This window comes from Clavispora lusitaniae (genome assembly GCF_014636115.1).
Source record: "Clavispora lusitaniae strain FDAARGOS_655 chromosome Unknown tig00000105_pilon, whole genome shotgun sequence".
In the NCBI taxonomy this organism is placed as follows: Eukaryota; Fungi; Ascomycota; class Pichiomycetes; order Serinales; family Metschnikowiaceae; genus Clavispora; species Clavispora lusitaniae.
In genome coordinates, this window is record NW_027093978.1 from 75,613 (window position 1) to 91,159 (window position 15,547).

The following is a 15,547-nucleotide window of genomic DNA, read 5'->3' on the forward strand; positions in this document are numbered from 1 at the left end:
TACGCGGTTTTAGCTCAGTTGGGAGAGCGTCAGACTGAAGATCTGAAGGTCCTGTGTTCGATCCACAGAAATCGCATTTTTTTGCGTTGAAATTAATCAACATAAGGTATGCTTAGCTCGTTCATTAAGCACTCATATTCATTAATTCCATTCACTTATTTATACGCATAATATCCCTAGGTTAACCTATTTTCCCTCCAACCGTGCTTTCTTTTCCTCCCAATACTTCCAAGCTTCTTTAGGAAGATTAAGTTCCTCGTGCAAACGATCAATTTGTTCAATGTTGCAACCATGAAGCAAAAGAAGTTCCGAAATGACGAAGAATTTCATGGTTTGCTCATGCTCTTTGATCTCGACGAGTTTACGCAAAGAATACTCGAAAAGCAGAACAACGACAGGGTCTTGTTCACTTGACACCGTCCCTAATTGTAAACGAATATTTGGATCTGCCCCACAATCCAACGCTTCAATCACTCCATTAATATCAATTTTTCTCACTGCAGAGGCGAGCTGCAGGTTTACATTCGCAACCGGCTTCATGAATGCCCGGTGGACATACTTGGCTTTGATGTAAGCCAAACGTTCGTCATCAGAACTATCATTTGATACTTTATTTCCCTTTGCAGCATATTCGAGAAAAGAGTTTACTCTCAAATTGTTAATATAGCTGAGAAGTACAAGACTTTCTTTCAGGAAATTGTCAAGTTTCAATGACCGGACTTTGGAAACGTGCGATCCCATATTACGATGGCACGACGAACATTTCAAACAAACAACAACCATTAGATTGAGTGATACCCATTCAACACAATCCGTTGCACCACAATCTGCGCATTTGTCATTTTCACTGCCTTCACTGGAACGCACAATATCCAAATAATTCACTTCTAAATTCAAGAGGTTACTAGAAACAACAGACACAGGAGAGCCCTGACGTTCTTTGTCCTCCGGGGAAATTATTTGAGGGGGAGCCGGTAAGTCCGTCTTCACACGTACATTCGGCTTTATGAGCTGCAGGGTTATCTGTCCGGCATTATACAATGCTTTCATCCACTGATTCCTCTCGATGTTGCTCATAGCTTGGAAAACGTGCTTTTGACCTCTTGAGGTTATAATTTCAAAACAATAACGCCTTTTGTCATAATTCATCGGCTTGACACTAGCCAAAGCAACATCAATGGGTCTGGTTATCGGATGTCTGCCCTTTCTCCAATCAGAATATGAATTGAGTTGCCCTTCCTTGAGAACAACCCATTCTTTATGCCAACCTGGTTTTCCCTGGCCACCAAGAGCATATAGTATTCCGGAAATCTCTCCATTTTGATCATGAGAATTTGTATTGAGGCCATCATTGGATAAGAATGGGGTCAGAGCCATCGACTTCGGAAAAACATTATCTAAGATAGGCGCATCAGTACTTTCCGAGACACTGTTAATTCTTTTGGAATTGAGCGGATTTGTCTTGATTAATTCAGCAAGCTCTTCGTTGGTCTCACATGCTTCGATCATCTGTCGGAATTGCTGCTTTTCACTGTTGAAACGGGATATCCCAAAGAAGTATAGCCTCATGTCATTATTCAAGAGAGTTTGACTTTCTTTGTTATCATGATATAGTGCCAAATCAAGATGGTGCTGATGCCATGATAAATTGGAAAACTTGAGCAAGTGTTCAATGAATTCATTGAAGTATTGATTATTGGATGAGAGGTTGAGGGTATTCAAGTAATCGAATTTTGCAAGTTCGAACGTCTTTCGCTTAAGTAACAACTTCAGTTCAGGTCTCTCTTTTTCATTCGATAGGTATTTATTGAGCCAGTCGTAGTATTCTTTTGAAGATTTTTCAAAAGCACGCCGTTTCAAAGACAGTTCACTACCTTCATGAGGTGTGACTGGAAGACAGTATGAGTGCATTTTCGCTAATGAGGAAACATTCAATATTTCTTGAGTGAGAAAAGCCATATTAGTTTTAGTTGACTCAAAAACAGAGGACAAGCGCTTAGATACTTTTTCAGATAAGCCTAAATCCTTAAGTAAGGAGTTGAACAGATTTTCCTCAAGTTGGCGTATGAATTCCGAGATTTTTGAGCGTGATGCCAATAATTTTTTTAGCGTTGATTCCATATGCTTTGCTTCATCACTAAGCAGGCAAATTGTCCTGTTTAATCGCGGAATAGTATGTTCATATCTTTGAAGTGTTTGGCGGAATTCAGGTCCATCTTCGACATCAAAAGTGAAGGCTTTTTGTAATTTCGGTAGTGTAAGCTTGGATGTTTCAGTATGAGATTCTCTTGGTCGGCGAGGCAGTTTTGGTGGTTGTGTTTCTGGTTGCTTTGAGAATGAGTTTTGGCGTGCGGTTGGGGCGGTTGGCTTCGCTTCAGAGGAAAATGAACCAGACGTATTTTCCACGAACAACAGAAAAGAGAATAAATGCAGAACCCCAACCAGAGATTCCTCGCAGACGAAAACATTCATCACAGAACCTGGAGAGTCTGATAGCCCATAACTATCATTCACAATAACTTGTTGATCATCCAGGACGAGTTTAGAAAATGAAATCTTCGAAACATTGCGAGAGGGCGAACGACCGTAGTCTCGCAGTTCCAAAAACAGCTGAAGTTCGTCCGCGTTTGTATCAGAGCCCCAGGACTTAAGTATAACTAAAGAATTGGCTAAACGAGCAGTATTGGCGGAAACAGAAAGATGCAATTTCAAGCGGCAAAAGGCTGGAGAAATTGATAAAAGCAATGGAGACAGATTGTGTGGATTCGCAGCGAAGCGTAAAAGATCCTGACATGGAGAACCCGTTTTTGTTTCCACAAGTTGGATATTGGTGCACAAACCCTCAGAGAGATTTATAACATATCTCTTTATATCTGTAGCATCTGTGATTATAAGCTTAGCCAACTGCGTGTCCAGGTTCGCGGATTCCACATACGGAAAAGCCGAGGGGAAAATGCGATCCATTGCGGCAGAAAACTCTTCTTTTCTTATATTACGATAACGTAAAAAAAAGAACGATTGGAAGATGGATAAGTGATTGGAGAAGTTTGCCTTTTTGCACAAGAGATACAACCGAAAGCAGACCTCATTCTCATTAATGTGTCCCACATACAGGAACAAAATTACTTTTGAGAGCCGATCTCAAAAGTCTTCTCCACAATCCGAGCCTTATTCCTTTAAAACTTCCAGTCTTTCATTTCGCCTAATAAAACCAACTACGCGACATTAACTAGTATGACACTGATTGTTATGGACGATGAGCGAGCTCGGGACATGTGTCCCATCTGTAAAACAGATCGGTATTTGTCTCCGAATATGACATTTCTAATCAATCCAGAATGCTACCATAAGATATGCGAGTCTTGCGTGGACCGGATCTTTTCTCTTGGCCCGGCGCCTTGTCCATATCCAAAATGCAATAAGACCCTTCGAAAAAACCGTTTTAAAAAGCAAGTGTTTGAGGACATTAAGATCGAGCGAGAAATTGATATCCGTAAACGGATACAGAGCATTTACAACAAGACACAGGAAGACTTTCCATCCCTACAGGAGTATAATCAATATCTCGAGGAGGTGGAGAACATCATTTTCAATTTAACGGAAAATATCGATGCTGAAGAGACGGAGAAGAAGGTAGCGCAATACGAAGCAGACCACAAGATAGAAATTTTAGAAATTGCCATGCGTGAACTGCAAAAAGACGCGGACTCAGCCAAATACCAAGAGGCTACTGAGAGGTTACGCCAGGAAAAATTAAAGATCCAGCGGCAAATGGAAGTCGAAGATCTCGAGTTCCAGCAGCAGCAAAAGGCGGAGTTGATGGAAAAACTTTCGGCATCAGATGCGAACGCAGAGGAAATAATGCAGCAGCAAAAGAGCAAGCAATTGAAACGGTCGCTGTTAAGAAAGCGTCAATTACAACAAATTCTGAACCAATTGGACAAACAGTTTCTCTCAGCGAGTCATACACCAGAGAAAGCTGTACCGCGGACACCATTTACACCTTTTTGTGGGGACAGAGACCTTCATCGGCTTTACGATTTGGGCACAGACATCGCGGATGCGTATTATGACCCATATGTTCACAAATTGGCACAAAACAAAGAATTTTTGGGCGGTGGTTGGAGACTAGAAAGCGTTTTTGAGCGTGCTTTAGACGAAGCATTCATGGGGCTTCGATGTTTCATTTCAGAGGAAAAAGCAGCTTAATTTTGTGACCTCTGTCAAGACAGGTTAGGCACGAAATTTCTAATTTTTTTTTTTCTTTTTGGTGACTATAGCGATTTTGGTGGTGCATTCACATAGAATACATGGGATTCATGAAAGGAGATAGACGTGGGTTGAAGACTTGGATAATAATGGCCAAGATGCCTATTGCTACACTAGGTAAAAGACACATTGTGATTTATAGCGGAGGCTTTGGTCTGCGTTTTTAATGTAATGAGAAAATAATTCAAATAAATAAGTAGGATGGGCTGCATTGAAACAAAAACCAATCAGTCGATTTTGAAATGTTTGTGAGCCAGCACTAGAGTATTATTCAAATGTTTCGATACGTTTTTCTGGCTTTCAGATTATTACATGGTATGCAAGCTCATATAAGGATCTTGCACGTCGCATTATCAACTTGGTGTTTGACCAAATGGTGGTTTCGATCTATCATTCTCATTGAATTGAAAAATCTTCGCGCAGGAGCTTCCATTCAGCACATTACAATATCTATAAGCAGTTAACAGCAGCCACAATTAGGTCTATTATACAATCGATTCTTCAAGTAACGTTTTTACAACGTGAGCAAATCTTCTTGCGGCTTGTCTGTCAACTGAGGTGCCGCTTGAGCGCTTAAAGGAAGAAAATTATGCGAAGTTTGCGGTTCTGGTCGGTCGAGCACCTCGAGATTGTCAAATGCGCCAGGCGACTGAATAGGAGATTGAGTGCCAGAAGGCGATGCAGTCCGAGAAGGCGTTTGAGGTTGCGCCAAAGACAGCGATGAAGATTCGGCTTCCAAAGGTTTCAGTGGGTGGTTCTCTGCACTGTACAGCGCTTTGGCCATACTTTTCGGCTCAAAAGTAAAGCTCGCACTGCGCGGGCTACCGAAAAGCAGCGCGAAAAGACCCAGTGAGCGGCGCGACGACTGTTCTTCAATTGCTGCTTTCAATGCACGCTCGTAGGCTTCTTCCTTTTGGCGAATGCGTTGTACATGCAGCTCGTGATCTCGTCGCTTTCGCTCGTCGACTTTTTTGGACGCGGCTCGCAAGTGGTGTTCCTTAATGACTTGTATTCGTTGCTGGACAAACCGGTTGCTCTCGCGCTCGGCCTGGAGCGCAAGGCGCTGGGCAAAAGTCAGACGGTGCGAGTTTTTGGGCGAGTGCGCCAAGTTGTGCGTTGCACTGGCGGTGTTTTGGGAAGAATGCGAATTTTCATGCAAGAGGCGTTTGCTTTCGAGCGAATTTTGGGGCGCGCGCGTTTTCCCTTCGAGCTCGCGCCTCCGAGCTGCGACAGACTTGTCGGAGGAAGACCACAGAAAAAGCGCAGCTGACGTGCCGGGCCGCGAAGTAATGCCGGTTTCCGTATCCCAAGCGGCAACTTTTTCTTGCAGAAGCCGTTCTAGAGCCGAATGCGAAAAACGCACAACGTGGCTTCCCGATGGGACAAATTGCCGGGTATGTTGCTGAAATGCATTGTAATATCGTGTGGCATGTGTAGACTCATGGAGGATATGCTCAGGATATGTTCGTTCGGAAGAGTCACGGCTCAGCACTTTTTCTTCGCCAAAGACCTGCTTTGCGAGGTGCTCAATATCATCCATCAGTGTCGGAATATTGGAAAAGCAGAAAGTTGGTGAAGCCTTGGGTAAGACAGAACGACGTCTTTATTTGAGAACAGTTTGTAGCACAAATCCAACTTCAGCTAAGGCAGTTGCCCTGGGGCAAATCTGATAAACGGAATGTTTTGTTGAATAAACAAGATTGAACCTAGTAGATAGACACAAGGGAGCGTAATGATATCCGGTCCAACTCGAAGTGATCCTCGCCAATCTATGAGTGGGTTGACACTGTGACTTGGACTTCCTTAATCCGAGCAACAAATTATAAATTAAAGAGAGAAAATTGTCCACTGGTTCTAATGGCCAGACTAGGTCGGCTTAGATGCTTTCTAGTGTGCGCGAGCGATTTGTGATGCTACATCGATTCGCACTTAACTGTTCTGGCCCTGCACATCTTACCCCATCCAATGTCCCAGTCCATCGTGTTCCCGCTGTACCCTTCTGTTACTATACTAGTGGCATATTACCAGGGCTTGGAGTCCGAAAAGCTTAACGAAATCAAAAGCCAAGTCCTTGCTAAGAACCCAGAATATGATTTCTGCTTTCTCAGTCCCGCATGTATTGTTTCGCAAGACCAGCTCCGAAGCAGTCTCTACAAGGCAGTGCAGAACATGGTTAGGGGAACAATGCGGGCCAACACAGTCAACACAGAAGCACTTTTTGGCTTGTCACCTGTGAACAACTTAAATGAGGCCTTCAAGCGTTTTGGCATTGACACTTCACGGAGCGATCTTGTTGTGGTGAAGATTCTCACTAAAGAGAAGAACACAGAAGCTACACAGCAGGAAGACAACGAAGAAATGATAAAGCAGGTGGATGAGAAGCTCCAGCAGCTTTTGGGTTCCCTGCCAGTTGAAATGACTGACGAAAAATTGTTTGCAGGCGCCGATCTTGCTCGTTTCCGCAAGCTCTTCAAACTCGCCGATTCGCCTGAAAATACGCCGGAAACATATTCACAGGCAGCGATTGCCGGCGCTCTTTTGCGTGGGATGTAACATTGACAGCGAATACATGATCAACAGGAATACGAAAAGACTTAGTTTGCATCAATGTCACGTTGCATTTCTTGTACTTCCTCGACGATAACAGTATCCAAAGTAGCGATTCTAAAGGAGCAGATATAGTTGACGCATTACGAGGTTCTCATACTGAATGCGTTTTTGCGTAGATGATGCTTACAAGATAAAGATAGGAATTCATGATGCTAGAGTATGTTTATAGTCCGGAAAATGCAAAGCGCAGCAATTTGAGGCTGCCACGGGGCTCATCGTCGCTCTCGCTGATTTCATCACGTTGCAGCGATTTGAACTGACTCGACACAGGTTCGGCACGTGGTGTTGGAGGGCCCAGGCTGCTTGCTGTGTCGTATTCTGATACCTTATCTTTAGTGGAATTGGAACTTCTTTGAACTGAAATTCTGCCTGTGGAAACTCTCGTAGAAGAGATATCCAACGTCAGAATTCGAGTAGCATTAGCCCCTTCTGTTGTGCTCGTAGCCAGAAATCGTTCACGCCACGAGCGGCCGATGCGAGCCAATTTTACTGGCGAGTCCTCAAGTGTATTAGTGTAGCCAACATTGTGGTCAGCCAATTCGTCCAAGTCGAGATCCTCGTCTGTGAGGTACTGTTCATCCTTTTTGATAGGCGACAGAGTCTCTGGTACTTCGGAGTCGCCAGTGAGGAATGGCAGCGATGGTGTCTGCTTTAGATTTGGGACAGGAGCATGTGGTTGAGAGAAAAAACGGCTCGAGCCACCACTTGGGGCAGTGCTGATACGCTTCAACTTCTTGCTTGTAGGTGATAGTTTCTCATTTGCACCGCCTACTGCCACTTTTCTTTTGGATGTTTCCTTCTTTTGCACCTCTTTTGGGCCGGCCGTTTTGTTGTCGCGCGTAGTGGGCTGAAGCACGCGGAAGTAACTCTCTATTGTTTTGGGCGCTAGAGCGCCACATGACTGGGTTTTTTGCGCGAGTGTGCCCAGACCCAGCACCTTTCGCGCCATATGGCCCATCTGCCCATCCACCACTGAACGACTCTTCATAAGCACCAAGTTTTGTTCACGCGAAACTAAAACTGTATGCGTAAAGGGATGGATACGCCCTGTGCATATACCCACGTGGATTTTCTCCTCCAACGTACGACCGCAAACAGCTTCGAGAATTTCTGTTTCCACTTCAAAGTCGGGCGGATACTCATTCAAAGTGCGCAAGGCGCGCGCGCGCGGGTCGAACACTTTTTGGAACTGAAATGCCAAGTCTGCACGCACAGCTTCCTGGAGAAATGATGGGGGCACAGTACCCTTTTCAATATAAGATAATACAATCTTGTGCAACGAGGGAGTACGCAGCACGGCTGCAAAAGCCGTTTTAAGCCCAACCCCTGGCACGCCTTTTGTGTAATCGCAACCAGATAAGATCGCCACGGCACGCCATTGGGCTGGAGTATAGTCCGCGAGGCGAGGGACTGCGCGAACCTGCGAAAACCTCGCGCGGTTGATTTCTACGCACCCACCCGAGTCCGAAAGCTTGGTCACAAGGCGCCGGCACCCAAACACCAAGAGATCAGAGTCTTCCAGTAGGATGGCATCAACAGCACCAATCTGCTCCAAATAAACCATTTGCGGGTCCGCTTCGTATGGTGCCACCACGTACTTCACTCGCCGCCGGTCCAATTCCACCATAACTGATTTGGCCATTTCCGGAGTCACTGCCGCTGCTTTCATGTATTCCTTCCATGCGCCGCGGCGGTCGCCCTTTTTCTCGAGCGCAGCCGCTGCCTCGCGCGCGCGCTCTCTTTTTTCGCGCCGCTCTATTAATGTGCCCTCTTTTGTTGGCAATGCTGCACCATCGAAAACTAGATACGGCTCCACGCCAAAATGGCGTAGCATATCCACTTTCTTCATTACCAGAGTCACGTAACTTGCTGTTGGAGCATCTTTGCATAGTTCCTGCGCGCACAGAATAAGTCCGCGATGAAGCCAACCATAAGTGTCCACAGCCAATGTTTGTCCACGGTACCTGTCCAAAGTCGTGGGTTCCTGGATTTCCTTGAGCTGCTGAAGAAGCCCAGTGACGCCCATCTCAACGAGGGAAAAAAATAAAGGAAAAGAGTGGACGAAGTACTTCGAAACAAAACGCTAAATAGGAGCAGCAGGAAAGACGTGTTGAGCGATGAATTCGCGTCGCGCCTGTGTTTACACAGTTTGTGTCGGAAAGAGCCGGAGATGCGAAGCTTTTTCTTCAGAAATGTCCATAACGAATACTCGAACCTGACAACTCGTTGAATATCCTAGCGTAATGATCCGTATAAACTGAAAGCGTAGCAAAATAAAAAAAAAAAAAAAGGGAAAAAGAAAAGTACGGGATATAAACGACAGTCTATTTATTTCTTTGGTTTATACATAATCTGGCGATTCAGCTGGAACTTGTGCATGCTTGGGTTACCCTTTGTTCGTTTCACCTGGCTCCTTTGGTCCTTCGAAGGGTCATATTCAAGTATAGGACCGAATGTGATGGTCGTCCTGCCAGCGTCCTTGGTATTATTAGGCTCCTCGGGTGCAAAAGGGAAATGGACTTGTGATGCGGGGGCGGAAGCAGCTTGGACTGGAAGCATCGGGATCATCTGTTGTTGAACAGCTTGCCAGGTAGGAGGAACCATGTTGGGATTGGGCGGAAATCCGACGCCAGGAGGCCCCACGGGTGCAGGCGAAGCTGTATACTGGAGAGGGGCCGGCGCCACATGATATTGTCCCATTTCAGATGCAGCAGAAGCACGGGAAAACTGCATACTTTGTGGAGTATGAAGCACCTCTACATTTGGAGCCGTATTTGGAGGTTGAGTTAAACCAGCCTGACCCGCAGGTGGATTGCTCATAGGCCCCATTGTAGAATAATTAGAACACGCATCAGTGTATGTTTCAAATGGTGATTTCATATACCCATGATCTGGCATAGACTTAAACCGTGAGAGTATGGGCCTCGTTTGCGCTTGAGCGTAGTTTGGGTTATGCTTATGCAAGACATTTGCATCGTAAGTGGGAACACTCAACGGCCCAGGAGATATGCTTCTGTTAGCTAAGTTTGTATCGATGGAGAGGTTGAATCTTGATGGGGATGTTTTCACTGGCGACGAAGAGGCTAATACAGTAGCGTTATCATCCATTTCAGAATGGCTTTCCTCCGACCGCTTCAAAGTCGATTTCGTGACAGATGCGATACCTGAGCCATCATTGGATACCTCGAAGGAGTAAGTAAAAAATCCATGAATGCTGGAGGTAGATTCATTATCACCATCGTAGATAACTTGAACAATGCGCAAGGTCTTGAGATCATCATAAGCTTGTGATCCGTTGCTCAAATATGTTAGGTAGCCAGACCAAAAATTGTTAAGAAAGGGAACTTCCAAATCAAAATTCCCTTCATTGTTCTTGTAGCCATTGACACATTCCGTTGATTTCAAAAGACGTGCTTGGTCACCTCGATAAATAGTGATGGATGACTTCCATGAGAGAAACAGATCTGCGATGTTCTTTCCACAAACAGAAATTTTCATGAAGGTCAGGAAGTTCCCATTTTCAAGAGAGAACAGGCATGGATTTGTGAGCGGCGATGTTGGCGTCGAAGTGACATTCTCTGAAGGTTTCATATTCATCATTGCCGTAATGTTGTAAATCGGTACATGTTGGGAGGACAATTTTTCAACGACGAAATCAAAATCTTTATGGAAAAGAGCAGTATCAACACCAGCTTCCTTGGCTATGCTATCAAAAGTGGACGAATCTTGTAACTTCAAAGAGTCATGCAACTTGGTGAAGATATGAGTTTTCTCAAGACGTTGCTTGTAATTGAATGCCAACACAAAGTCTTTAACACAAAGGTTGGTTGTCGGGCTACTGCCTTCAATTGTCTGAGTAACAGGAGATGATACCATGATACTTGGTTTTTCCATTGGGGGTTGGGAAGACACCGACACTGAAGGACTAGACGACGTTTTAGACGGCTGACTCTTATTTAATCGAAACAAACGCGAAGAAATCTGCTTTGCCGTACGTTTTGCTCCAGTCCGATTAAACAACATCCTAGAAAGAATCTTGTTTTGCGACGTGTGGCGAAAGACTAGAGCATCAGGAGAGTTATTAGCACGAAACCTTTTGTACTTGTCGTGACATTGGAGTAATACGTCGTCCAACCCAGGAGTCCACACTTTTGAGGAATCGGTTTTTTTGGCGCTAGGGGTTATAGGAGAACCCGAATTATCGATCTGAGAGGCAAGCAATTGGCAAGGAGATCGATCAACACAAGATGAGGCGCGCTTTCGTGTTGGAGTCTCGGTCGATTTTTCTTCAATAGACGGTGAGGAATTGAGATTTATAGCGCTATCGACAAAAAATTCCGCAGGAGAAAAGTAAAAGTCTTCTTTAGTAGAATCTTCATGGATGGATGTGATATTTGCAGAGTTGCGAGTATCGTTAGCGAGCGACCACAAATCAACAGACTCGGCGGTGCAAACCAGATCTGATGCATTCAGCTCCATATATGGCTCAGGAAAGCTGTCCATGAGTTTTGTTTGCTTCGGTAATTCGATGGAAGGAACCACCTCTTTCACAGGAGGAGCTGCTTCTGATTGCAGCTCTGTCGTATTCGAAGTTGGTCCATTCACATCTTTGGAGCGGGAAAAGCGATTTAGGATCCGATGCGGCGATAGCGAGGTTAAAAGAGAAAGGTTTTGAGGGGAGCCAAATCGGAAAGAAGGCAGAAGACCCAAATTGAATGTGAACGACGGGGTTAAAGAATACCCAGTTTTGGCGTTGGATCGAGGTGTTTCTGGAGGCATGGTGATGTGAGGTATGTGATGAAGGAAAGTGAAAGTGGCCCAGCCCAAATAAAGAAGCAAGCAATGAAGAAGAAAAGATGAAGAAAGCAACAGTAGCAAAAGCTTGCGCTAGAAAGATGCGAAAAGATCAAGCGAAGTAAAGAAGAGAAGAGAAGAGAAGATGGTGATGTAGACAGTAGTTTGAGCTCAAAACCTGTGTAAACAGACGCGAATTTGACTTGATCGCGGTCGCGCATTAGCAGGTGCATAAACAGGGCCAAGAAGGTTCATAGCAAGAGAAAAAAAAAAAAGAAAAGAGAAAAGGAAAAGAAAAGAAAAAGCACCGGGGAAAGAGGGGAAAGCGTGGCTTGAGACCGTGTTTTCGATGGCTACGAAGTGACATATGGTATAGAGAAAGAAAGATTCTTCTTGTCGTACTTAGTTCGGGTTGTATGGGCTGATTTAATTTACTGAGAAACTGTTGCCGCGCACAATAAAGATCAGCCTAACAAGTTCGTGAAGCAATAAAACAAAGAAGATGAATACAGAAAGAACAATATAGCTAAAATATAATGTATGTAGGCTGTTAATGAAATAAGAACAATTGCAGCGCTCCGTCTTGCATCAACTGATTAATTTTAAATGAAGACAGAAGTACATTCTGAGTAAATGAGTACGCATAACCAACGACAACCACAAGCTTACACTTACTTGATTAGCAATTGTGTTGCACCCTGAAAGTTCTTTCGTATAATTACAATAATCCATAAACTTTAGTGGCACCCTTGTCCGAAAGGAAATTCAATGATACAGCAATTTTTCAGACGTTCTCGGCTCTCCCGGTTACTTCCGAACATAAAAAGAAGCAACGTATAAAAAGAAGCAACATATAACCAAGATGTCGCTCCCATAGTTAATATTGATTGCGAAGAAACACGCCAGTCTACACTATACTATCTGTCTAATTCTCAAAATTTAGTTTCACTCCTAGTATAAACTTGCCGCAAGCCATAGCTCCATAATCAATTTTGGCGCATGGCATCGACCAAAACAAAAAGTTCTTCAACAAATGCGTGGCAAAGGCCGTTGTTGTGTATTTCTGCTTCAGATATCTCTTGACGAAGCTTTTCAACAGATGATTTAGCGAGATCCGTTTTTGCTCTCAGAAGCACATTCGAAAGCGCATCATAAACGATCCCCCCATACTTCGACAGAGCCAGAATCAGGGAGTTGTCCTTCTCTCTGAATGTAGACGTAAACTGCCAGTGGATAGTAAGTCCCTTGTCAATTTTTCTTGGTTTGTGTCTATTTTTTTTCGGCATAGTTTCCTCCCGCTGCTTCTTGGCCATTATGAGATCTGTTATTCTAACGTCTGATGGGCATGTTGTAATGAACTGGTGGTGCAAAAGCGTAGAAGCATTGGGCCTTTGTCGAGGAGATTTAATAAGGCAGTATCTCACAAAGTCTTTAATGTTATCACTGTAATGATTTCCCTCCAATTCCGGTGGCCTCTTTTTGGGAATCTCAAAAAGTGCCTTCATTGGCTCTACAGACGAAAGTGGAGGTTTCCCTTCTACAAATTCGTAAGTAGTGATGCCTGTAGACCAAATGTCTGCTTTAGTATCGTATCCTCTAGCAGAACGAGAAATGATTTCTGGAGCCATCCAATATGGAGTTCCTACAACGGTGTTTCTCTTTGTTCTTGTGAAGGATATTTCTCCACTGACACCGAAATCTGCCACCTTGACATCTCCATTGTCCGTGAGTAAAATATTTGCTGACTTTATATCACGATGAACTTTATTTTGCCCATGAAGATACTCTAATCCATGAAGGACATCTCTGATAATATAAGCAGTAACATGCTCGGAGAGAGATCCGAAACATTTCAAAAGATCAGAGCAGGAACCCCCACCACAGTACTCTAACACAATCCACATGTTTGTACCTCTCAAAAATGTTTCATAATGTCGAGTCAAATAGGTGGAACGGATACGAGTAAGGATATGAATTTCCTTAATAAGCTCTCGAACATCGTTAGCTTCGTTTAGATCGATCATTTTGAGTGCAAAAACCTTCCCAGTCTTGAGGTTTGTACCTCTATAAACCTCTCCAAATGAACCTCTTCCTATGAAACGTTCTACGTGGTAATCCTCTGCTGTCATATTGGGAAAAGAAGAAGTTCACAAACTCGCGATAATGTTAGACGGAATATTAAGACTCGGTATATGGAGGTAACTTGAACAAAAATATTAGAAGTTGTAAAGGAAGAGTTCAAGGAAAACCTTATCCACTTACTTTTCTTGACAAAGAGAAGTCAACTTCAATGAAGCTATACCAAGATTGGACATGCCCGTGTGCTTTCTGGGTCTTTTTGCACCCGCCTTATGTGCACGCCCATCACACGTAAAGTCGCATACGTTACTTACAATATTTTCAAGTTATCATACATCCTGAAAATCCAATGGACTTGATCGGTGAAATCGTGGAACATGATGTGGCTGTTGCATCCCCACCCGAGCCTTCAATTTCTTCTAGTAGTGGGTTCCCAACATTAAAGAAGTTTGGTGGCAAACGAACATCGCGCTTCAAGAAGCAAACGGATCCTGTTAAAGATCAGCTAGAGAAGAAAAAAAACGAGGAAAAGGAAGCCGAGCTTTCAGAGGCAGAGAAGATTAATAGAGAAAACCTAGAGAAACTTTCGAAGATGTCAGAAGGCGAAATTGAACAGGAAAGGCGCGAGTTACTCGAAGGCTTGGATCCAAAGTTGATCCTGAGCTTACTTAAAAGAGCAGAAGATAGACTGCATCTGCATTCAGAAGGACATGATGGCTGGATTGGAGGTGGAAAAAAAGGAGTTTCTTTACCTAGTTTGAGTACCGAAGATGTAAACAAAGCTTTAGGAATAAAGAACGTGAGATTTGCTGATGAGGTTGCGCCACTTCCCGTTACAGACTTTGAAGATAGAGAAAGCTCATCCAAAGCAGTCATTGAAGTTGAGGAGGGAGAAAACAATGTTCCTATCTTGAAAGGAGATGATGAAGATGATGAAATAGCTCCAGAGGGATACCAGATTCTTCCCCAGGAAGAAGACCAACCTGAGATGCATTTTCCTAAGCCTAAAGCACCGAAAGAGGACCCCGATTTGGATCTCAATGACCCAAGTTTTTTCGACAAACTTCATGAAAAGTATTTTGCTGACTTACCTCGTGAGACCAGTAAGTTAGCGTGGATGACAGACCCTTTACCACAAACACGCCCCACTACTTATGAAGCTATCAGTGATATGAGATTTGATTTCAAAGGCGAGTTGGTGAGATTAGACGAACAGAGTGCAGAAATACCTACCCATATGGGTCTCCATCATCATTCAGAGAATCCTCAATTGGCAGGTTATACTATTGCAGAACTTGTCCACCTTTCACGGTCTGTTGTTCCCACACAAAGATGCTTGGGCATCCAAATGTTGGGCAGAATTTTGCACCGTTTGGGCCTACACAAGTATGAGATTATGCCCATTGTTCATGAAGAGGATAATCAACTTTTGAACGACGAAATGAAACTGGCCATGCGCCAATTTGAGAGTATGATGTGGGACTTGATCGACGAGCTTCGTGTAATAGAATCATTAACGGAAGCAGCAGATGAGAAGAAAACAAGAAACCTATCTGTGAGAAACTACGCTATAGAGGCTTTGTGGCTTTGGAAACAAGGGGGCGGGCGCCCGGAGGAGGAAAAGAGCGAACAAGACATAATTGCTGAACAGCTTCAAGGTATGAATACATAGACGACACGGAAATTAATAAAGAAACAAAATAAGAAAGAGGGCCTAAACTTGAAAAATCATAAAAGAAAAGAAAAAAAAAAAAAGCTAAAACAGCACTTATGTCACCTTTCCTTCCGAGAGACA

At 43.9% G+C, this 15,547-nt stretch overlaps 8 protein-coding genes and 1 non-coding gene across 9 annotated transcripts; 4 read left to right on the plus strand and 5 right to left on the minus strand. All coding sequences in view use genetic code 12, as the record gives it.

Moving 5' to 3' along the window:
* The first annotated feature begins 3 nt into the window (after nucleotides 1-3).
* Nucleotides 4-76, plus strand: FOB63_005586. Its single transcript has one exon. It is a non-coding gene; the product is annotated as a tRNA-Phe (tRNA).
* Nucleotides 77-186: 110 nt separating this feature from the next.
* AGE1 (Age1p) lies at nucleotides 187-2,964 on the minus strand (the record flags this gene model as incomplete). Its single annotated transcript, XM_002615883.1, has 1 exon — nucleotides 187-2,964. One exon carries the CDS (start codon nucleotides 2,962-2,964, stop codon nucleotides 187-189), a length of 2,778 nt encoding a protein of 925 aa, XP_002615929.1.
* A 285-nt stretch (nucleotides 2,965-3,249) lies between these two features.
* Nucleotides 3,250-4,209, plus strand: TFB3 (TFIIH/NER complex subunit; the record flags this gene model as incomplete). The annotated part of the gene is made up of 1 exon (XM_002615882.2): nucleotides 3,250-4,209. One exon carries the CDS (start codon nucleotides 3,250-3,252, stop codon nucleotides 4,207-4,209), a length of 960 nt encoding a protein of 319 aa, XP_002615928.2.
* A 574-nt stretch (nucleotides 4,210-4,783) lies between these two features.
* FOB63_003030 (uncharacterized protein) lies at nucleotides 4,784-5,809 on the minus strand (the record flags this gene model as incomplete). Its single annotated transcript, XM_002615881.1, has 1 exon — nucleotides 4,784-5,809. The coding sequence occupies one exon, from the start codon at nucleotides 5,807-5,809 to the stop codon at nucleotides 4,784-4,786; it is 1,026 nt and encodes a 341-aa protein (XP_002615927.1).
* Nucleotides 5,810-6,234: 425 nt separating this feature from the next.
* On the plus strand, nucleotides 6,235-6,822 carry FOB63_003031 (uncharacterized protein; the record flags this gene model as incomplete). Its single annotated transcript, XM_002615880.1, has 1 exon — nucleotides 6,235-6,822. The coding sequence occupies one exon, from the start codon at nucleotides 6,235-6,237 to the stop codon at nucleotides 6,820-6,822; it is 588 nt and encodes a 195-aa protein (XP_002615926.1).
* Nucleotides 6,823-7,042: 220 nt separating this feature from the next.
* Nucleotides 7,043-8,905, minus strand: EXO1 (Rad2 family nuclease; the record flags this gene model as incomplete). Its single annotated transcript, XM_002615879.1, has 1 exon — nucleotides 7,043-8,905. The coding sequence occupies one exon, from the start codon at nucleotides 8,903-8,905 to the stop codon at nucleotides 7,043-7,045; it is 1,863 nt and encodes a 620-aa protein (XP_002615925.1).
* A 302-nt stretch (nucleotides 8,906-9,207) lies between these two features.
* FOB63_003033 (uncharacterized protein) lies at nucleotides 9,208-11,658 on the minus strand (the record flags this gene model as incomplete). The annotated part of the gene is made up of 1 exon (XM_002615878.1): nucleotides 9,208-11,658. The coding sequence occupies one exon, from the start codon at nucleotides 11,656-11,658 to the stop codon at nucleotides 9,208-9,210; it is 2,451 nt and encodes an 816-aa protein (XP_002615924.1).
* Nucleotides 11,659-12,659: 1,001 nt separating this feature from the next.
* On the minus strand, nucleotides 12,660-13,802 carry FOB63_003034 (putative serine/threonine protein kinase; the record flags this gene model as incomplete). Its single annotated transcript, XM_002615877.1, has 1 exon — nucleotides 12,660-13,802. The coding sequence occupies one exon, from the start codon at nucleotides 13,800-13,802 to the stop codon at nucleotides 12,660-12,662; it is 1,143 nt and encodes a 380-aa protein (XP_002615923.1).
* A 299-nt stretch (nucleotides 13,803-14,101) lies between these two features.
* On the plus strand, nucleotides 14,102-15,424 carry FOB63_003035 (uncharacterized protein; the record flags this gene model as incomplete). Its single annotated transcript, XM_002615876.1, has 1 exon — nucleotides 14,102-15,424. The coding sequence occupies one exon, from the start codon at nucleotides 14,102-14,104 to the stop codon at nucleotides 15,422-15,424; it is 1,323 nt and encodes a 440-aa protein (XP_002615922.1).
* Nucleotides 15,425-15,547: the final 123 nt, after the last annotated feature.